Source organism: Vigna umbellata, chromosome 8 (genome assembly GCF_029865625.1).
Source record: "Vigna umbellata cultivar VRB3 chromosome 8, Vumbellata_1.0, whole genome shotgun sequence".
Taxonomy (NCBI): Eukaryota; Viridiplantae; Streptophyta; class Magnoliopsida; order Fabales; family Fabaceae; genus Vigna; species Vigna umbellata.
The window spans coordinates 18,344,750-18,367,569 of record NC_142172.1 but is presented as its reverse complement, the minus strand read 5'-3'; the positions used below and the strand labels follow the sequence as shown (position 1 = coordinate 18,367,569).

At 36.0% G+C, this 22,820-nt stretch overlaps 2 protein-coding genes across 2 annotated transcripts; both read right to left on the bottom strand.

Annotated features, from left to right (window-relative positions):
- Positions 1-6,194: 6,194 nt before the first annotated feature.
- On the bottom strand, positions 6,195-11,124 carry LOC124837052 (protein unc-13 homolog). The gene is made up of 5 exons (XM_047312334.2): positions 10,454-11,124; positions 8,714-9,598; positions 8,176-8,625; positions 7,851-8,037; positions 6,195-7,517 (listed from the first exon to the last, which is right to left on the bottom strand). Exons 1-5 carry the CDS (start codon positions 11,033-11,035, stop codon positions 6,574-6,576), a joined length of 3,048 nt encoding a protein of 1,015 aa, XP_047168290.1. The 5' UTR covers positions 11,036-11,124; the 3' UTR covers positions 6,195-6,573.
- A 5,761-nt stretch (positions 11,125-16,885) lies between these two features.
- Positions 16,886-20,699, bottom strand: LOC124837049 (uncharacterized). Its single transcript, XM_047312331.1, has 2 exons — positions 20,126-20,699; positions 16,886-17,425 (listed from the first exon to the last, which is right to left on the bottom strand). The coding sequence occupies exons 1-2, from the start codon at positions 20,362-20,364 to the stop codon at positions 17,368-17,370; spliced, it is 297 nt and encodes a 98-aa protein (XP_047168287.1). The 5' UTR covers positions 20,365-20,699; the 3' UTR covers positions 16,886-17,367.
- Positions 20,700-22,820: the final 2,121 nt, after the last annotated feature.

Sequence of the window (22,820 nt, the reverse complement as noted above, 5' to 3'; positions counted from 1 at the left end):
CGAAGCTAATGTCATCTTATACAAATGTAATAACGAAGGATCGTCCGCCCTACCAAACTCCAAGCTGGCAAAAGAGTGTTCCAATGAGAACAACTCTCAGCTTGGTTGGGCGACATAACGAAGGTTCGTCCGCCCTACCAAACTCCAAGCTGGCAAAAGAGTGTTCCAACGAGAACAACTCTCAGCTTGGTTGGGCGACATAACGAAGGATCGTCCGCCCTACCAAACTCCAAGCTGGCAAAAGAGTGTTCCAACGAGAACAACTCTCAGCTTGGTTGGGCAACATAACGAAGGATCGTCCGCCCTACCAAACTCCAAGCTGGCAAAAGAATGTTCCAACGAGAACAACTCTTAGCTTGGTTAGGCGACATAACGAAGGATCGTCCGCCCTACCAAACTCCAACCTGGCGAAAGAACGTTCCAACGAGAACAACCCTCAGCTTGGCGGGGCGACGAAGTGAAAGACCGTCTGGAACACTCGGATAAAAAATGAAACAAAAAACTAGAAGCTAAACGCTACTGTCCGCCTCGGAAAGTCTCCATCACGGCCGGACAATTAACTTAAAGGAAAGTTATTATTGCAAGCAGAATGACATAGTAAGAAAACGCACGGAACTAAAAGCCATTGTGTATTAATCATTCATGTCAAAAGACATATAGATTTACAAAAGTACCGTCCGGCCAACCTCTGGACAATCCGAGACATTGGACGGACGGCCACAAGAATACACATCAAAAAATTCAAGTAAATAAAACTCCTAACTATTTCCTCCAGCACCGTCGGCCACGGCCGGTGCATCCTCCTCGGCCATCAAGTCAACCAAGACGCCATCCACGACGTCCTTCTCGATGTCCACGCCGAGGCTATACGGATCCTCGACGCCCGCCAAGAGAATAACTTGGCGAAGGGCTTTGTTGAAGCCTTCCTCATGTTCAAACATGACGGTCGACTCCAGTTCGACGACCTTCTCCTTAGTTTTCGCAAGGTCTCGGGAAAGAGCCTCATTCGCCTTAGCGCGCTCTGCTTCGACCTCCTTTAGGCGGGCCACTTCCGCCTGCAGCTGGCGATTTTCTTCCTCTGCGCTCTCAAGCTTGCCCCGGGCAGCTACCAAATCCTCAGCGGCCTCTTTCTTTGTCTTCTCAAGATCGGCCTCTAGCCGATCGATCTTCTTGTTGTATTCCTCCTCGTTGAGAACCATCTCTTCCAAGGTAAATTGAAGAGAGGCCGCATTCTTCTTTTCTTTATCGAGCTCGGCCCGCACCTCCGCCACCCCGGGGCGATCAGCGAACTTCTTCAGGTACCACGCCAGGGCGGACGTCCGAGTAGACATCTCCAGCATGGCGTTGGTCAATTCCAACTCGGAGAGAGGCTCTATGAGCTCCCTTTGGGAGGAGCTCATGTGGAACTTCGACCGGTCACTCATGCTAAACTCCGGGCTGAAGATACCACCCGGAAGAGGGACGGCAGGGGCCTTCCCACGGTCCTTGTCTTTTCTCTTTCGAGCCCTTTTTGAAGCCGACCGAGACGAAGACCCCTCCTTGTCTTTGCGCCCCTCCGCAGCGTGCCCCTTTCTCTTGCGAGCTGAGGGATCGGCAGAAACAGTGGCCGCCTCAGATACTGGAGTCGCCTGGATGGCCGCCACCTCCGGTTGACAGTCGGGAGGCGGTACCTGGACACTTGGACCCCCAGTCTTATTGACAGGGGGGGCTTCTACGTTCGGGGTAGGACGCGCAGTTGCGTGGCGTCCGCCCAGAAGAACTCGCCCGGCAGGAGGAGGACGGGGTACGTTTGGGACGGTCGTCGGCCGGGCGGTCGACGAGCTAGCCCCGGACTTCTTCCGAGCAGCTATGAAATTGGATTTGCGGGAACCCTGAGTCGTCATAAGTTCTGCAAGAAACAAAGCAATTCAGAAAATTAACGTCAGTATACGAAAAATAAACACACCCAATATAACATGACCATACCGAACGCCTTTGGTCCACAATCCTCGAGACTAAGGCATTCGACCAAACAGCGGGCGGAAATCCGGCGGGGGAGGTCGTTAATGGTACGCACGGCCTCCAAGTCGGGCGCTGTCAAGGCCCCCAAAGAAGTCGCCTTTATTCGTCGAGGATCTCTCGTCCAATAAAATGGGAACAACGGCCTCCCTTCAATATCGGAAAATTCGTGGAGGCCGGATTTATCCACAATTATTTTGAAGTAATGTGTCTTGAAATTTTTGAAAGAATCGGAGAAAGGGCGGAAGAGGGTCCTATCCCGGACTGATATGAAGGACACCCAACCGCCAGAAGGAGAAGGGCGAACCTCGAAATAGTAAAAGAAGACCGGGATGGTGGGAGTGACGCCCACTGCTAGGCACATAGCCAAGAACGCCTGTACAGCCGCCCAAGAGTTGGGATGCAGTTGTGTAGGAGCCACGTTGACTTCTCGAAGGATGGCCATTTGGAACTTTGTGAAAGGCACCCGGATGAATAGATGGGTGAAGAAGGTGACATACATGAAAAAGAAGTCAAAGGGAGAAGACCGTCCATCATGAAAAACCCTTTCGTTCAACAAAGTCACACCAGCTCGAATTAATCTCGAGTCTTCTACATCCCGGACAATGTGCGTATGGCGGATCCTCCATTCCAAATCCTTGCGGAAAGCGTAACACGAAGAATACCGACTAGGAACGACAGGAGCCAACTCGGACATCACCGTCCCTACCCCGTCCGGCTCATGGGGGGACCCGACCACGCGTATACCGCCCTTGAGCAGGAATAGAGGGACGCCATGGAAGATCCGATCGTCCGGTGAAACCGGTGCCTCGAGGTCCGCCCCAGAAGACCCAACCGCCTCGTCCACAAAATGAGAGGAAACCGAGCTGAGAGAATCGCTGCCGTCGCCGCCCGCCGACCCCTCCCGGATTCCGCCCGACGACCCGGAACCAGACACAAGAGAAACGGAGGCCATTTATTACCTGAGGAAAAAAAGAATTTAAAATCTTCAACAAGGGAGATAAGCGAAAATGACCTCGTCTAATCTGCTATTTATAGGAAAAATTTCGTAACCGTTGGACACGCTCCAGCCGTCTAGATCTGGCACGACCAACGCTCCAGATTCGGCGACGCCACGTGTTTTCCCGCCTAAAGTCCAAATTTGAAAGCCCACTGGATAAAGCCCAATTACGGGTTCCCGACCCCCACGCGCCGTATTCAAAATCCTACGTTCACTACGTGTACTAGGACTTGGGGGGCTTGTGTATCCGCAAGGGCCGGACGCCGTACGGAGGGATCCATGTGGTACCAGAGAGTGTCGGGCGCCGTACAAAGGACGCCCGAAATACCGAGACGCCCGAAATACCGGGCGCCGTACGAAGGGCGCCGAAGTGCCAGGCGCCGTACGAGGGGCGCCGAAGTGTCAGGCGCCGTACGAAGGGCGCCGAAGGGCCAGGCGCCGTACGAGGGGCGCCGAAGTGCCAGGCGCCGTACGAAAGACGCCCGAAATACCGGGCGCCATACGGAAGGACCGTCCGGTTGTCCAATGATCGCCTACCCAAAGATATACTTGAGTCCACTCCGGAGGCTACGGCGACGTACGACAATGCCTGTACGCAATCGTAAAAGGCACGCCGGAGGCTCATGCGTTGAGGAGCCGGCCAAAGATTGAACCTAGACCCGGTATAAACTCTCCTAACCCTCTTGTAGCAGGGAGGAACACCTACCAACCGGGCCGAACCTCTTTATAAGAAAAACTTTGAAGAACTCACAAGGAATCCTACCATCACAGAGCAGCCCGGCACGACAGCCACTGCATCAAATCTTGTCTGTTAGGTGACCCAAAGTCCTACGTTCACTACGGGCACTAGGACTTGGGGGGCTTGTGTATCCGCAAGGGCCGGACGTCGTACGGAAGGATCCATGTGAGCGGACGCCCAAGCTAATTGGGCGGATCTCCATGCGGACGAGGCGGACGCCCATATCACATGGGCGGACACGACGAGCAAAACCGGACGCCGTACGGAAGAGCCCACATGGGCGGATCCCACATGGGCGGATCTTCGCGGACACGGCCAGCAAAACCGGACGCCGTACCAAAGAGCCCACATGGGCGGACCCCACATGGGCGGATCTCCGTGCGCGCGAGGCAGACGCCCATTTCACATGGGCGGACGTCCACGCCCGCCAAAACACTAATCAACATGACTTAAGGAAAAGTAGCCTGGTTTAAAGGTAAGTAGAAATTAGAAGCTATCGGGCCGTTTTGGGCCGTGATTAACTTTTCACTAATCCCAAGCCCATAGCGAAAACTATAAATACAGGTCCACGGTGAGTGGTAGATAGGTTACATTGAATGCACATTTATTGCTACTACTGAAAATAGCCACTGCTCTGAAACTGACTTTGGCATCGGAGAATCTTTTGTAGGTCTCCACCCCTCCGGATCAAGAGGAGAGCCAAAGCGCCAGGAGAGGACCCACCACTGAGACAAGACTACGGGAGGACTTGGAAGACTTGGAACCGCACAGCCCTACACCTCCGAAACAGAAGGGTTTCTCACGCAAGATGAGTGTGAGCACTGCCGATGACCTTGTTTGGTTGCGCCACACCGATGTCGATGGAAGAAGGTGGTTGCACAAGGATTTAAGGTTTGTTGGAGAGCCTTGCGCTGCGAAAGGAAAGTTATATAGATGTTTCTTGGATGTGAAGGCATATGAAGGGAACTCTTGCTAGTTGTGGGATGCTACTCCATTGTGGTATCTTGTGAGGGTGAAGAAGAAACCTTAAAGTTTCAACTTTTTGTTAAGAAAGAAGAAAATGATGCCAAGTTAAAAAGATAAGAATTTGGTAGAAAATTTGTCATTTTTTTATTAACGGATTTAGTAACAAATAAATTCGTTGATTATAAGAAATTTAAATTATCGACAAATTTTATTAATAAAAAAATTTGTCAATAAATTTTACTCACAAATTTTAAGGTGAATAATTATAAATAAATTTTACTAATGAAAAAATATGTTAATAATTAAAATTTTCATTACTTACAAATGAATTTTATCGATGAAAATAAATTTATAAATAATTAAAATTTAAAAATATGAAAATCATTTAAATTTATCAACATATTTATTTTTGTTATTAGAATTTCATCGATAATTCAAATGTTTTTTTTTAATGTTAAAAGTAATCTTAACAAATTTTAACCAAACACTTTGATAGGTAAAAACCTCATTAATATTAATATTTTTAATTATTAAGTATTATTTAATATTTAATTTTTTATTTGGTGGTACCTAATATTTCATTCAAATAAAAATCAGAGAAAAAACTATGGAAGGATCTCAATACGTGCCTTCAAGTAAAAGCTCTTTTTAACAATTTTAGAAGAACAACACTTTATATAATCTCAACTACAAAAAAATATTTAAATTTTTTTTAACATCTTAGCTTCAAAATACACTGCAGAGCTTTTATATAAAAACAATCTAATCAATTACATTTAAATTTAATTATTATAGCGCTCGTGATTGAATTTAAAACAAAAAAAAGACCAATTTAATTGATTATTTCTCTATATAATCAATTACCAATAAATATTGCATCAAAGGCAATGAAATGAATCTTACATAAAAAAAAACGCAAAACAACATTCATAATAATTTCATGTTACATTGTCAAAGTCTAACTATCAATACCAATCTTCAAAAATCTTTATCACCAAGAAATTAAAGTAAAAATTTAGAAAAGTTATGTAAACAAACGGTTGCAAATTAATTTATTTAAAAACTAATTTTAATTTATAAAAAATCATTTTTTTTCTTTTTCTTTTCTAGCAATGCTCATTGATAAATTTGTTTAAACATAACAGTAGAAGTTATTTCATATTAGCTTCTCCACAATTTGGTTTTTAACTTATGTAAAGTGATAGGAAAACTATTATTTTTTATTTATTTTCCAAAAGTATTTATTGAGGAGATGATCATACATACCTACACATCTAGAAAGTAGAAAAGAATAAACATGCATAGGTAAAAATTGTTTAACATGATTCAGTGAAGTTTTACTTACATAAATCAAACTAATGCACTATGAGTTTCATTAATAATGTCAAGTTTTGTTGGTTATAAGAAAAACTTTATTATTAACTTCTTGAACAACATTCTTATTGGTGTTGTTTTTGAAAGAAGGCCTTTTAATTAACACTAAAGTTAGAAAAGAAATTACATTTTCCTTTCAGCTAATTGATTAATTACAAACACAAATTCTGAGAGCAGTATGTGTAGGCCTACTTAATATATGCAACATCAAAAAACTAAGCTAAGAAACTGCCATTTTTTTTTTCTTCTCTCTTTATCTCCCAAAAAAACAATTAAAGAATATTTTGTTGTACTTGATATACAATTCAGCAAATATTCTGCATTAGTCTCTTGTATGTTTCAATGCCTAATGATGAAAACAAAGCATTGCTCTTCCAAATATGCAACCTTGCTCTCCTTTCTTGTCACAGTGCAAGAATTGTAGAGCAAGAGATGCATCATTGCCAATGGTATCTCTGTGCTTAAATTCCAGCTAGAGAGATACATCAGTTTGGCTTCACCTTCTCTTTGCTAACTGGAATGTCCTCTTCAAGAAAAGATTTGCAGATCTGTCATTTCTATGACACAACACCCTCAATATTGTGTTTGGATCTGACCTATTCCACCTTCCTGTGGTTGGTGGCATAGGCAATTTTTGCCCAGTTCCCATGACTCCAATCCCACTTGTTTCACATGTGGCAATGCTGAAATCGTCCATCAGCTGTTCGGTGTTTTGCCCCATCAATGCAATGACACCCTGCACAGCTGCAGCCTCTCTCTCCACCAAATTTTCTGCTATCAGTCCCTCTCCACAACTGCAGAAAACCCGGTTCAAGCTCTCAAAGTCCTCTTGGATCATCACACTATCAGACCTGTTAAACACCCTTGAGCTTCCACCTGCAAGCAAAACCATGAGGAATGCATCAAAGGAGGCCTTCATCAATTCTCTCATTGCAAGTGCTTGAGCTCTATCTGTGACAAGTGTTGTCATCAATGTGATGTTTTGCTTGAGAATCCGCAGTGCTGGTTGAATGCGCGCATTGGCAACATCACCCAGATAGAGGCCGCCATAGAAGGCTGAATTGGAGTCTAGGAATATGAGGCGGTATGCTGCAACTTCTGAGACATGTTGACATGCTGCTGGGATGGAGGAATTGGTTATTTCAAAATAGGGACCACTGTGTTTGCGGTTTGGTGAAGGGATTACCCCAGGGGTCTGAGAGAGTGATTTCTCAATGGTGTTGATGTGAGAGAGGAGGTAGTGTAAGGTATTGAGACGAACATAGAGGCGTTGTGTGCCACGACTAGTTGATGGCCTTGGATGATGACCTTCACTTATGTGATCTGCCTCTGAATAATTGGCACCACAAGGGGTAGCTTTCTTCAACAACTTGATGAACTTTGAGTCTCTGTTGCATCTTGTCAAAGGGGGAAGTGAAGGAATATAACTCTGCTTTGTACCTGAGACAATAGATTTCTCACCATTTTGCATTGGTAAATCTCAATTCTTGCATCAATGTAGTAGTGATTATTGATCAAAATCTAAATATGCATTAAATTTATATTAAAGTTACTCCTGACGTTTGTGCTAGTGTTATCTAAAATCTTTTGCTTGGTTATGCCTACAAGTGATAAGTACTGCAGTCTTGCAAGAACTGTTTACTTCCATGTTCAAACATAAAATCCCAGTTGCACCAAGTGAAATGGAAATCTCCGGTTTAATAGTTTTTATGTGTATTATTTATTCTCAAAATAGAGTGACTTATATTGTTTATGCACTAGCATAGTACTCACCACATGCTGCAACAAACATCACGTAGTCCTGGAAGAGGCTTTCCAATCCATCTGCAAGTTCTTGAACTATATCTTCAGTTATTCCCATTGGAATTTTAAAGAATTGTTCTACAACTGTCTTGGCACAGTTAACCAGTTCTGCGACTGATGGTGCATATGGCTCTGATTTGGACTTTGGATTCCATGTCTGCAGCGAAAGGGAAAGGAAATTAACAATTCATTCTCAGTTTTATTATAATTAACAAATCTTTTATCTAAGCAAATATTCTTAATTGTGTCCTTCCTTTTAATCTTTGAATAAGAAGAGCATTGACCCAAAACTTACTTCGGTTTCTTTTGCTCTTTGCAAACAGTCTTTTCCACTGCTCAATGATTCATTTATCCATTTTCTTAAGAGGTTCATTATGATTGAATCAACTTCATACGGAGCCATCTCTCTCATGACTGTTTTAGCATTATCCTCACCACATTCGTCAACCACCATTTGGAGCAAAACCTTTTCTACCTTTTCAGCCCTTTGCAACACCTCCACGGTCTCACGAGTCAGCGAGGTCACCTCACCTAAATATTGCCTCAGCACATGCCCATAGCAGCTGTGCAACATCATTGCTGCCACTGCTCCAGCTGCTGGGTGCCATTTCTGTAGCATTGGAGTAAAATTCACTCTTTCCTTTATTGCCAATTCCTCTGTCTCCTGAGCTAGATGAAGAAGAATTTCCCTGAAATCTCCCTTTATTTCCAATTCAATAGCCTTGGCATTCACTGCGTCAATTACCTGCATTCATAAAAAGAACTATATGTACAGACACATACACTATAATAATATAACATACCAAGGTGTAATGAGAAGTTTAGAAACAAACCTTTTCAAATGCATGTTTTATGGTAGATCTAATGTAATAGTCAACCCTATCCCCAGATAAGTCCACTATGGTTATATCACCCTTCTTTCCCCCTTCACCATCATCAAATATTGAGAGATCTTCTCCTAGAATTTGTGAGACTGACAACACTACAGGAAGAATGTTTTCAATTTGGCCAATATTTCCTCTCTGGAAATACTCATGATAATTAACCAGTCTCTTCTCAGCCCAACCCAGGATTGTACTCAGCACTGATGTCAATAACTTTACATAAAGTGATTCCTTTTCCCTCTTAGCGTCAATGGCCACCTCAGACAACATGGCATTAGTCGCACAAAGAAGATCAGGTTCTATCTGCCCAGTTACCACATACTGTTGAAACAACACCCAAGTGAAGCACACATTGTGAATAGGCCTAGTGATCCCCAAGATGGACCATGTCTTCTTAATCAGTTCAAGGAGCTCATCAACCTCATCAAGGACTAATGTGTCATCCCTATTGTCAAAAATGGCTTGAAGAAGAGAAGTGTACAAGTGAACGTTCAAAGGGAATCCATCAGCCCAGTGGCAAATATCAGTCGGGGTACCATTGGAGCTTCTCCATGCCAATGAAACTACTGAATTGGAAAGGGTTCTCAGAGTGTCAGAGTTTTTGCCAGTGTCTATAGGTCTGGACTCACCACTGCGAATGATGTCCCTAAGGCGCATGGCAAAAGTGGTGGCTTTTTCTATAGGGATTGAAGGGTGTGTGAGAAGCCCGGCTTCAAGGACTCTGAGTTGCCTCTTTTGCCAAATGTGATACTCAATGGAATCACTAAATTCAGAGGGTTTTAAGTGCCTCAGAAGTTCTAAGGGGAGGATGATAGTTTCTGCTCTTCTTCCTGCCTGCAATGTTGCAGCATTATGAAAAAGTTAGACCAACAAGGGCTCTATATGTTAATGGGTATAGTTAGTAATAATCTATCCAACAAAAAAGTTCAATGTATCAAAAGTTATATATATATATATATTATTGTTTTCATATTCTATTCATTATCATAAGCTATGTCTTGATTATGTTCCTTACCAGACCTCAGGTTTCTGAATGAAAACTTTCCAGCAGATAAAACACATGAGGGCAAGTTTGAAACTAGAAGTAACTTTTACTTATTCTGTTTGGTTTCAAACTATTGGTAATTGTTATCAATTCAATGAAAAGAAATGGAATCACGCAACATAACCAATATTGTAGCTAGGTAGACATGTAATCTTTTTCCTTTTTTCTTTGTTTTACTTTAGAAATTTCGGTTTCACAAATCTAGTTAATTATTTTATATGAACTTTTCCATTCTGGATAATGTCTTCGGTTGTTACACGCCCACACAACACATACATATAGAGAGAGATAGATAGATATAAATATTCATATAACCTTTTCCTTTTCTAACAAAATTGCATGTGTAATTAATACATGAAATGTAAAAATACCCTCATATTGAGATGTTTTAAACCATGTATATTACATGGTTACACAATTAGAAGAACCACAGACATCATAATAATAAGGTTGAATCAAAAGGTAATCATAGTAATGAGGTTGGATCAAAATCATCACATAATTTCAACAGAAAACAAAAAATCAGAACCAAAACGAATTTCTGAGCAAATATTAATGACTAAATTCAAAACAATTTGGAAGCAATATTAATGATTACTAAATTAGCAAGATGTTACGTCATGCATGATGTGCTTACTACATACTTGGCCAACAAGGGTCCTCGTGATGGTTTTCCTTAGTCGATTATCGTTGTGCTCAGTCACTCTCATCTGCTGTCTCATGATCTCCGCAGAAGTCATGGGCCGCCGCGGCCTCGGTGGCGTGTTGTTATGAAAAGGGCTGCCTCCAGCTATCGGCGAGGATGGCCCGCCGCTGCCACCAGACACCATTCTCCTTGAAGGTGACCTTTTCAACATCTTCAACCCTAGGGCCCGCTTTACCTTGCTTGTTGGCGACATCACCACATTGGGTGACTTCACCTCGTTCTCCTGGTTATTCAAATAGAACGAGTGCACTTGCCGGCTCCCAAATCCCGGTGAGGATCGGCAGGCGGTGAAAAAAATTTCATAAGCACATTCCCTTATGTCATCCTGATTCAGTCTTTCGAGTTTCTGGAAAGGCATGATCAAATCATTAGTCTCGTCTTTACCAGCATACTCAAAAGCACGCTGGTCAGGATTACTATGGTGACATCGGTGACAACAGCTGTAACTGTAATCTTTCCGATGCTGTGCCGTAGAAAGCAAGGGGCCTGAATATGAATCCCGGCGGCTTTGCAGGCCCATAGGAGAAGATGGGTGATTGGTCACAGACCTAGCGGTGAATGGTGGCGGCGACCAAAATAATGACTAAATGATCTAAAGAAAATGGACAGAGAGAAGGAAGCGGTTTTGTTTGTCTTAAATGAGGGGATACGAAAGAGATATAGGAAGAATATTAAGGCTATGGTGTTCGTTTACGTTACCAAAATGACAGCACTTTTTTGCATGGATGGTGCATGAGATAGAGAGAGAGAGTGAAAGAGATGAGTGATTTTGCTTTGCCCACGTTGTCATCTGCGAAGAATAGGAGAAACAAACGAAAGGTGGTGTCTTAGCCAAAATAGAAGAAGACTCGTGCATTTTTGTCGGAAGCATTTTATTTTTGCACTGCAATGCTTTGTTGCAACATGCAAGTGCTAAATTACAGGGTGGTTTTTTACCCATTTTTTTCTTGTGTTTCTGTCTGTATGTGTTGTCATGAGTCATCACCTTCTCGTATTTGTTTAGACAGAGGTAGTTAGTTTGTTAAGACTTTTGATTCATCATGCTACGTTGTCACTCGGCTGAACAATATATATATATATATATATATATTTATTTATTTATTTATTTATTTGAAAAATGTTGTTTTAACAATTTTTCATGTTTTTATAGGATAAAGTGTGATTGATCGGTTTTAAATATATAAATCAATAAAATAGAGATATTTAATTTATTGTCAAAAATATTTGAATTATCTTTTCACTGACATATAAGAAGAAAAACAATAGTTTGAAACTTTTTTCCTAAACAAAAGTAATACAAATAAAACTTTTACATTAATATTAATTTGATATTATCATTTCTCATTTCATTCTCTTTTTTTCTTTTTAAAAACACAAAAAAATATTCTTTTACTTTTGTAATATATATTAAATAAATATAAAACTATCTCATCCTAACTTTGCTCTTTCCTAAAATTATACCTACCTTCAAGTGTTTTAATAACATATGTTAGTATTTAAAATTTTAAAAATATTAACTAAAATATTGGTATTTTGAGATTGTGGTATGGCTATTTTTTATTTAAAAAGTGTCAAGATATCAAACTTCAAACAAAAGGTAACACAATTATACACACTTATAAAATATTAACATTTTAACGTTTTATTTTAAAAGTAGTAATATATATATATATATATATATATATAATTTTATCTTTTAAGTTTTTTTTAAAATTAAAATAATTATCTTAACAATATTTAAATGACTTTTATTTTAATTTAATCGTTTTTTCACTTAACCGTTACTTTTAATTTAACCATTTTTGAAATTAAAATAATTATTTATAATGAAAGAAATTATTTACAGAAATAAATAAAAAGTATATATAATAAACTTGTAAAAATGATATATATTTATTTGTATAATAATAATAATAATAATAATTCTGTTATTTCTTTAGCAAACGCATGTACTACATATTTTCACTACTATTATTAAAATGAATTTCATGAGTGTTTTATTGTTAAAGGGCATCAATCTATTATTTTTGTTATCTTTTTCAATCATAGATACCAATAGAATTAATCTTATTTCGAACGTATAATTAAAATTATGAACCCAGCAATGCAAACTAAATATTGTAGCATAGATATGGACTACAACAACATATAAGTCTTAAGATAAATAAAATGTCTTAAAATCATAACATTATTAAAATCCTAATGACAACTATATACGAAGAATCTAACATGTTAGAATGACATTTTTTGTTGTCTTAAAAATGAAGTTTTGTTTCACTAATTATCATAGAGGATTTTTTTTTCTTCATCTATGCACTTCAAGATAACTTATTTTCCTTCACCTAAGTAGATACTAATGTGTAAATGTGTTAGAAGTATCAACTAGAGATAAGAGTAATTTAAAGTATATAAATAGATACAAATCTTATTTTACAAGCCGGTTGATACAAATCTCATTTTATAAGCTGATTTTGTGAGATTAATTTTAGTTTAAAGTTCACTTCTTATTCATCTAAACACGCTAATATGTAAATGACCAATAAAACTAATCCATTGTCTTCCATATAAACACTTAAATATAACTTTCTCAAAAATCTTAGTTTCCTTAACCTCAACTACAATAATTCAGAACGTTTTTAGCCAAGAAACATTGACTTCCAGGTGTTGATGGTGCAAATTATAGTCTGGAAAACGCATTGCGGAAGTATGTTTTATCATATATACCATTAAACTTCAGCTTCAATATCATTCTTATATTTTTCATGTTAAAATTAATCCTTTTTCTATTATTATTATTAATCTTATTCATATTATTATTAATCTTATTAATATAAAATTAGTGACCAAAATAATTGTTCGTAAAGTTTTTAAAATTCTACTACCAAATGAGTGTCTCTTTTCATTATTTAATACTATTATCCAAATACATACTTGATTGTAGTGTATTTCTTCTAACCACTTTCATTTTTGTATATTTAAAAATCAATGTAAAAGGCTATAATTTTTTTTATCAAATTTAAGATAATAGACTTAATTTGTATGTGCCAACGAACTTATGAAAGATGTTTTTCTTAATAAATAGTGTCTCATCTTTAATTACAAGAGAGACACATGCATAATTGATGATTTCATAAGTTATAGATCAAAGTTGAATGAATGTATGACACATTGTTGAAAAAGTATGAAAAACGAATTTATAAGTTGTTATATACTCAACAAAATCAAAAACCTTTCAAAGGAACATATGGATAAGATGAGTTAATAACTTGGAGTAAACACTAAGTAAAAATGTGATGAATCCTTATAGAAATTTGAAGAGTAAACACAACTCATAATCAATTTTGTTAATGATTTACAATATCTTATACATCAAGAGAAAATATATTATATTACTTATGAAGATTTCAAGATTTCAACAATAAGTAAATAACATAAATGTATGTCTCAATTTTTTATCAATAGTCTGAAGATCCATATAGAAATAAAAATGAATGTATTTGATGCACAGTATAATGATAATTTTGGCATGCAATGTCAAATTATTTTCAACATATGGTAACCAAGTAATTCTAAATTTAACATTTTAAAAAATTACTAGTAAATATATAAAAAAAATTGTTTGAAATATATTTAAATGAATGGGAGGTCACTAGTTAAACAATACACAAATAATTAATAAGTAATTCTAAATTTAACATTTAGAACACAAGTATTGGTAAATATAAAAAACCATAATTTTTTTAAAAATATGTTTAGATGAATGGGAGGTCATATGTAAATAAACTGGTGATATGTTTACCCAAATTACATTTTTTTGATCAAAAGTTTACTTTAAGCATTTCAGAAGTAAGAAAATAATGAAAAAACATAAAACTACAAACATTGAGTATGAGCAAATGGCCAACTTGACACTGAGCTGAAGCTTTTTCCAATGAAGAATGGTGAAAACAATGGATGAGCTTCTTTTCTTTACACCAAAAACTTCAAGCAACTCATGATTTTAACAACACAACACATGACTCACAAGTTCTTCAATATAATATGGATAATAAATGAGCTTACCCAATATAATGAGACAAAAATTGTTCACGTGTTGCTCACTCTTTGAAATTTTCAAAATTTATTTATTAAATAAATATCAATTATTAATTAGAAATAGACATAAAAAATATAATGGCTACAAAATCATTATATTAATTTAAAAATCATATATTAATTAAAATATCTTTCCATTTCATAAACGAAATATAAGTATAATAATTCCTTTTTTTTTTCAAATGTCAAATGGATACATCTGTACATTATATATGTCCAATCCAAAATGAATAAAGTTATTGTAATATAAAATATTGTTCACTAACCGAGGCAAACAACCACAAATTATTTGATAACGATTGAAGAATTTTAATATAATATATTACAAATATAAAAAGTATAATGCAATTTTACATATTATACTATAAATAAAATAATTTCACACTTCAACAAAATAGTTAGTCATATATATTTAGATATAATAAAGGTGAGATACAATATTCAAATACAATAAATAAGCCCTTTAATTGTACTTTTGTTTCTCTCAATGTTGCTAATGTGTGACTTTAATATTTCAAGTGTAATAATTGCAATTGGATTTCTTGGATATAGTTAATTGACATTTTAGTCCTCCAGGTTAAGTGTAACAATTAAGTTGTAATTGTGTAATTTTAGATTTTTTTCATTAATTAAAATTTGCTACTCACCTAATATAGACTTATGATGTATCTAAAGGATTAAAACTACTAAGTCCTGAAAGATCTAATTGGCACACAAAAAACCAAGACCTAAACACATTTAAGATACCTGAAATCTAAATTAAACAATTAGAATTAATAGATAAAAACATTTAAAATTGAGACATATTTTTTCTCTATATTCCAGTTTGTTTATGAATTTAAGCAATTGGGATTCTCTTTCGTATTGCAGAAATATGGAAATTATGAGCTGTAACTCTAAACTCTTCTCACTGTGAATCATGTTGTCACAGAATTCCATTGTGGCATTTTCTGATTTCAGGCTAGATAGCACTTATCTTCCTCTCTTTCTCACATATTTAATGTATTTATGGCAGTAAATTAATTGTTTTTGAGTTTTGACAGAAGTGGGGAAAAGTGTAATGATCATACTAGTGGCAAAAATAGGAAGATCTAGGTTTAATTTGAATTTAAAGATATATCAGCTAAACCTCATTGAATATCAAATTTTAGATAACGAGAGAGAAAAAAAGTGGCAACACCTATAGTGAAGCAGAAGGGTCTGCAGCTTTGACAATGACATATCCTTCTAATTATAGATGTTACAATTACATAGAAGACTGTGATAACGAGGAAGATATAACATACGAAGATCTAATAGTGATGCTGACAATGACAACAACAACAATGAATTTGATGATGGAGATGGTAGTGAAGAGAATAAAGAGTTTGAAGCATGTGATCAGAACACAAGACATAAAGAGTTGATTAAGCTGTATTCCTTGTTGGCAGAAGAAGGAATAAAGAATCAATTGCCACTAGCTCCCACCGAACCTTACTTGAAATCATACTTATGTGGACAAAACAGAAGCAAGTGTCTGTCTACTGTAATGTGCCCTGTAGAGAACCAGACTCAGTGGAAAGCAATCAAAGCAAAAGTTACATCCGGTAATATGCAAAGGAGGAAGGTCATTGTTCCACCAGAGCCAAAGAAAGGCATGCCCTTAGCCTCAGAGACAAGCTTCGATTTCTCACCTTTCACGTCAGATTCAGAAGCACATAACTCCAACTCTTAGCCTCTATTGCCAGAAATTGCAGTTTATTCTAATTTTTCGAACTGGCTCGTTTCTATGAATCCTACTGCTCTATGACTACAGTTCATTGTTACCTATGCAGGCATGAAAGAGAATGAAAGATATAGAAAATATTAATTCATTGACTCGATTGGTGGAATTTTAGTTGGAAAGGAATCACACGGTTGACTACCATATAATATTGGCACCCTGTTTGTGGACATCCATTATAGAAGAGGAGCATGAAGTTTGATTCTTCTGTTTATTCCTTCAACAAGTTGGTAAGAGCCAGTTGGAATGACTTAGTGTTGTTCATATGTATAATTGTTATCCTGTGTTTTGCTGTCAATAGTTATGCATAATTGGAGTGAGGTTTTGTCTATGTTTGTATTCATGTTGGACCTAAAATAAAAGAAAGTAAATCTAACAAAGGATCAATTCATTTTTCAGTTTTACAAAAATTTAAAGACTTGGTCTTCTTCAAGATAACTTCTGATTGATAAAACTCAACTTCTATAAGAGTTATTGTCAAGTCAAACACATGTAAGAGTAGATTCACATAAATAGAACTGAATATAAATGCTTATTCTAATTTCGACAGCAAAGGGAAAGCAGTACACAAGGACTGTTTCAGCATAATTATTTGAGAATGAATATCCAAATCATGAAAATTTATTCCATACATTGGGGAACAAAAAAACAAAAGGAAATATTTAATAAAGGTGCCTCCTCTTCAACTAGAAAACGGTGATTAAAGTTTAGTGCAGAGCTATCACCTCTCACATTTCTATCATGTGTACTTGATCTACATCCGAGAACTCACCCCAAAGTCCATATATGAAATCATGTCAAAACCCAGTGAAGGTGAAATGGATACACTAGGTAGACATGAGAAGCTGCTTGTCTAGGTTTATTGGACTGTTGGTCCCACCTCAAAACACAGATCAAACCTGCTGAGTTGTCAAGTTTTGGTCAGAGTCAGGGCTGGCATGCCACAGTAATGCCCCATGATCCAGCAGAGTTTGAGACAATTATCAAGATGGTTTCTACATTATTGTGCAGATGCAAGAATCGGAATCCTCATCTTCTGAATCACTGGCATCACTGCATACAGAATGGGAGACCAAATGGGAAAGAATTCTTGTATTATCTAAATAAATGATCCACATAAGACTGATTGTCACACTCAGTTACTTTTTTTAACATTGTAGTTGTATTACATATGCATTGAACTTTATCCCAAATAGACAGACAAAATGGAAACATCTTTACTTTTTTTCTTGTTACTGTTTTCCTCCTTTGCCTTTCTTTAGGTGAAATTAAACAGGAGTTTAAAGAATTTTTTAGTACAGTTTAACAACATCCTTAACTCCACCAGCATAGGAACAACTCCAACACATCTGTATGAGTTCAGCAGATCAAGAAAACACACAAAATGAGACAAGTATAGTTTTCTCTAAAATGGAGAACAGTTGCTCACTTCAAGCAATATGGCTTCTATGATATATTTCTGTTCACATATATCAATAAAAATCCTTAAAACTAATGATTTCATATTAATTCTTTCTACTTTTCCCCAAGGGTTCTATATGTCATTAGCTTTATCCTTGTAATTTATATTTTCTGTAGGTGTAACCATAAGTTTACCCTCGTCAACAGATGCTATCATGTTTGTAACCTATCCTATATAAATAGGAACATAAGTTTTTTCCCCTTAATAGTGTCTCCTTAGTCTCACTAACAAAATACAGTAACCAATAAATCCCCCCTCAGCAGAGCATAGGCTATTCTTAAGAATCCTTTTCAACTTCTTCATGAGTGAGAGAAAAATTAAATTCCACCCACGACTCATAAACCTGTACTTTCAAAATAAAACACCTTATGCACTCTTCCTCACCAAAAGTAGCCTGCATGTTCACTACTTTTTCTTCCTCTTATTAGCCCTTCATTTCCCCTCCTATCTAGAACAAAAGGTTCGTAAATTAACCTAATTAGTGCCAACAACTTACATTGACTGTTTCCTTGTAGTACAATTAAAATGCTGATTGTCAAATATTAAAATGCAAACTGGATTTTAGGTCCTTGAAAGATTATGCACACATTGATTTATCCCTCCAAAGATCAGTTAACAACAAATTTTTTTGCACTCGTTAATGCTGGTGATGAATAAGGTTGAAAGCCCCACATGTATTTCTTTAGGTAAGAACAAAAACATGTAGGGATCGGGAATGTGATTTTAAAAGACAGGCTATGGCATATCAAATTCCATGTAAATTCTAAAAGCTGTGGGCTTAATTAAAACTCAAACATCACTTAGCTAGTATTATACAAGTCTGCACACAAAGTTGTAAGTCTAAGAAAACAAATCTTTCATAGTTTAAACATTAATTTAATGTTCTTTAGTCTTTTTCACTTTGCTAAACTGCTATGAAGCAAAGGAGTATGTGGTACATTTTTCGAGTACAGTCATGAGATAAGAAACTTGTGAGTCAATAGGAGAGGGTACCCTTAAGAGAGGACACAATATACTTCACTTTAATGAATAATAGTTAGTCAATGAGGGTGACACCAAGTGAAACAACTGAAGTGCCCTCCAAATTCCAATCCTATTGGGTACATGTCAAAGAAAACACCAGCTAAAAGTACCATCTACAGATTATCAGAAAGATACTCATAAAATAAAATGCCGTACAGTAAGTCCTAAGAAAACTCAGCAGCAGAAAGCAGGAGGATTTCAAATTTATTAGGTTAAATCAAACTAAGATCTGATGTCAAATGTAAGTCATGACACTGTACACATGGCAACCTATATGAGAGTAACCAATAGTTCTAAAGATCCCAAGACAACAAAAACACATGAATGAAGCTGAAATTGATTTTTCTTTTCTTAACCAAAAAAAGCAGAAAAAATCAAGAGTCAAGAATAAAAATTGTTTTCTATAAAACAAGGTAAAGCCCTTAGTTAAGTTGAAATTGACTTATTCTTTTCACTTTTGGTGATAGAACAAGAAGATCTCAAGTTCCAAATTCATATCTTGGAAAATGTCAGCACTGAGAAAAGGTCCAAAAGTCCAACACCAAAATAGTGAAATGAGAAGGAAAAAGAGGAACAAAAATGTTTAAATTAGAGGAATGCACCGGTTCAAAGAACCTCTAACGAAACAACAAAACCAAGCAACCATTAATTATCACCACCACACAAATATCCTGAGTATTATAAATATAAAATATGTCAGTTTCACATTTCAACCTCAACTTGTCCTTCTGACAAAGACTTCCAAGTTTAATTACCTTCTGCTGATCCAATACTCCTAAAATAAAATATAGGTAATTTCAAAGAAATTAATGAAGTGATAATCATCATAAACTCCTCCGTAGATCAAATCAAGAGTAATGAACACGAAGATGACAGACACCAAAGTTTTCACAGAGTTCATTAACTCATTCCAGAGGAGCTGCTTATTTTGAGTAAAAGATTTAACAACACAAACAACCCACTAAATAGATTTACAGACATGTAATTACCACCCTAAACAGCAAAGATTTAGCAAAAACTAACCAAATGCCCCAAATTTGGAAGAAAAAAAAAACATGTCAAAAACTTCTTTCCTCTTCTTACAGCAACACAAAACTGGACCAGTCAATTAGTGTGCAATAAATGTTCCAGGTATAAATATTAGAACATCAAAATCTTAAAATTGTAAATAAAAAAGAAAACAAATCTAACACAGTATAACAATTTTTGAATTCAAAACAGCCCAACTAAATTCGCTAAGATTTACCGAATTGATAAAAAAGAGGTACCTAGGCTCATATTCCAACACCTCAGCAAGTTTATTCCCATTCCTATCATTCCATTGCACACTCCGGCGAGTCTTGTCAGAGTTTCTGGACATACCGCCTCTCCGAGGAGGCAACAAAGAATTGGAATCACTATCATCATCTCCGTTGACATGATCTTCAACCTTTTCACTCCGCAAAGAAGAAGCCACCACAGGTTTGTGTTTATCCATGATGCAACCATTAACATCCTTGGAATCCATATCCACCACCAATCACACACACAAACACAAACAAAAGCAAAATTACAACCCAGAAAATATTTAGAACAATGTGAAGACTTGAAAGAGACCCATTTGACTGAAAAACATGTTCCAATTCGAAATCTGAAAAAAGATCAAAACTTCGAATTGGAGGAACAAGTCTAAGTAAGGTCAACGCGTTCTCCAGGACGCTGATGCAAGGAGATCAATGGAAACAAACAATGAGAAGGGAAAAAAAATTGAAGTGAGAGTAAATTGTTAGAAGAGAATCTCAGTGTCATGAATAAAAATTCATTTCTCGAGAAAATGAGGGCAAAAAATTTCGTGTTGCAAAATAAACAGAGCATCGGAATATTTTTATATATTTATTTATAAAATGGGAGAAAAACCTCAACACGTAAGAACTTGAGAAAATAATAAAAAATAAAGAAATTGCCAAATAATTATAACTCGTTCTTTCTCCGAAAATTTACACAAACAAAACCTATTTTCCAAACCAATTGCAAAAACCAAACCCTTTATTACAAATATTTACACAGTAACCACGGGTTCTTTTCCTATATCAGGAATTTTGACCTTTAAAAAAATATATAACATTAATAATTTTGAATTTATTATTATTAAAAATTTATAATATTTTAAAAGAATTTTTAGTTTAAATTTTATTAAAGTAACTTATTAAAAGAGTCTTTTTGACCTAGGTAAAGTTTAGTTATTTATTTATTTATTTCCTTATTTATTTATTTATTTCCTCGTAATATTCGTCTCGTTAGATTTAATAGAATCATTCAGTAATATTCGTCCGCAAAGTTATAAATAATTTCTAAAAATTATTAGAAAAAAAAATTCACGAAAAATTAAGTTGGCCATTAACCGGCAAAGTTATAAAAAAAATTTTAATTATTTTTAAACCCCTTTAATTATATTATAACTATATAATTATTATATTTATGTTTAATTTTTGTTATATATAAAAATAGGGTTGTAGTTTATTTTAAAATAATGAAAAATTTTAAAGAAATATCACTATATTATATTTGTAAGAACTAAGGCTTATATTAAGAAGTAAAATTATAAAAAGATTAAATTTGATCTCAATGGACAAAATTGTTAAATTTTAAAAAATTATGACTAAATTGAATAAAATTAACGAAAATTTAAACTAAATTGAATATAAAACATTAACACTTGACATTTGACATTTAACATTTAACAATAACACTAACACATGACATTATCATGTAATGTGATGCTCACTTGACACGTGTAATGTGATGCTCACTTGACAGGTGAATCACTTTTTTTAAAATTAAAAAAAAATATGATAGGTAACATATGGTACACAATTTTGTTAATTATTTAAATGTTATTAGTAATGTAAGAACATAGAAAATAGAGTATTAATCTAAATAGGTGTATTAAAATGATTAGATCGAGTATTTTATTTAAAAAAAATAAGTCAACAATATAAATAGAAATTTTTAAACTCGTCTCGTTACCTAAAACATCATTTATCTCTCTAAAACACTATTCTCTTAACCTCTCTACCATCTCTCTAAAATTTCTTACTCCTAAGTCATCTATTTGACAATCAAGAGGTGTTTAGGCGATCCTTGTAACAAGGATTACCTATCTACCCGATCAATTTGCTGTTTAGAGCAAGTAAGTTTTCACTTTTTTTCTTGGTTTCGATCCATGATCATGCAAAGAGAATATGTTTGCATGTGTCAAGAACTCCCCTTCTTCAATTTTTAGCTTAATTGAGGTTCTATGGTTTGTCTCCAATCACCAATCGGTGATTTGTAGGCTTTTTAGAAGTTTCTTGTAGTGGAAGCAACGGTCGGAGATTTCTAGAGCGGTAGAAGTTTTCTACGGTAAGGGAAGCTAGAACCTTTGTCCTAATTTGTGATTATGTTAGAAGAAATTGTATATCTATGTGTTGTCGTTAAATTTGTGGAAAGGTATATGTTGGTTGTTTGAAGATTTTAGGAAATTGAGAATTTGACTATGTTTTATTAAGATGTTGGAATTGGATGTTTGTGATGTGTGAAACTGTATTGATTTTGTGTAATGAAGTGATTTTAATGCTGGAAAATGAATGCAAAGTAATAAGTTTATAGAAGGGTATTTTTGTTTAGGTTTTGAGGTCAAAATGGGGGTTTTAAGGGGTGGATTATATAACTGAGTGTTGAAATAACTGGTTGAATGTTGTTTTGAGGTCATTTTAGACTTGTAAGCATGGTTAAATTGAAAGAAATCTGGTGTGAAATATGTAAGAGTATTAGTGTTGAATTTGGAGGTATATTTAGGGTAAAAATGAGGTTTTGACTAGTGAGAATTTGAGGTATGCAGTGGGGGCGATGTTTGACAGTTGGGAGTGTGTTAGGAGACTTATTAGGACTTGTCTAAGCAGTTTAAATGAGAAAAGATTATTGTAAAATGGTTAGTGTTTCTTA

Excerpts from the sequence above, each read along its gene's own strand:
- LOC124837052 (XM_047312334.2), bottom strand. The coding sequence starts at position 11,035 with ATGGGCCTGCAAAGCCGCCGGGATTCATATTCAGGCCCCTTGCTTTCT. Across the intron at positions 9,599-10,453 it reads CGAGGACCCTTGTTGGCCAA|GCAGGAAGAAGAGCAGAAAC; the intron begins GTATGTAGTAAG and ends GCAACATTGCAG. Across the intron at positions 7,518-7,850 it reads GATGTTTGTTGCAGCATGTG|GTACAAAGCAGAGTTATATT; the intron begins GTGAGTACTATG and ends CTATTGTCTCAG.
- LOC124837049 (XM_047312331.1), bottom strand. The coding sequence starts at position 20,364 with ATGGATTCCAAGGATGTTAATGGTTGCATCATGGATAAACACAAACCT. Across the intron at positions 17,426-20,125 it reads GTGTTGGAATATGAGCCTAG|TGATGCCAGTGATTCAGAAG; the intron begins GTACCTCTTTTT and ends TTCTGTATGCAG.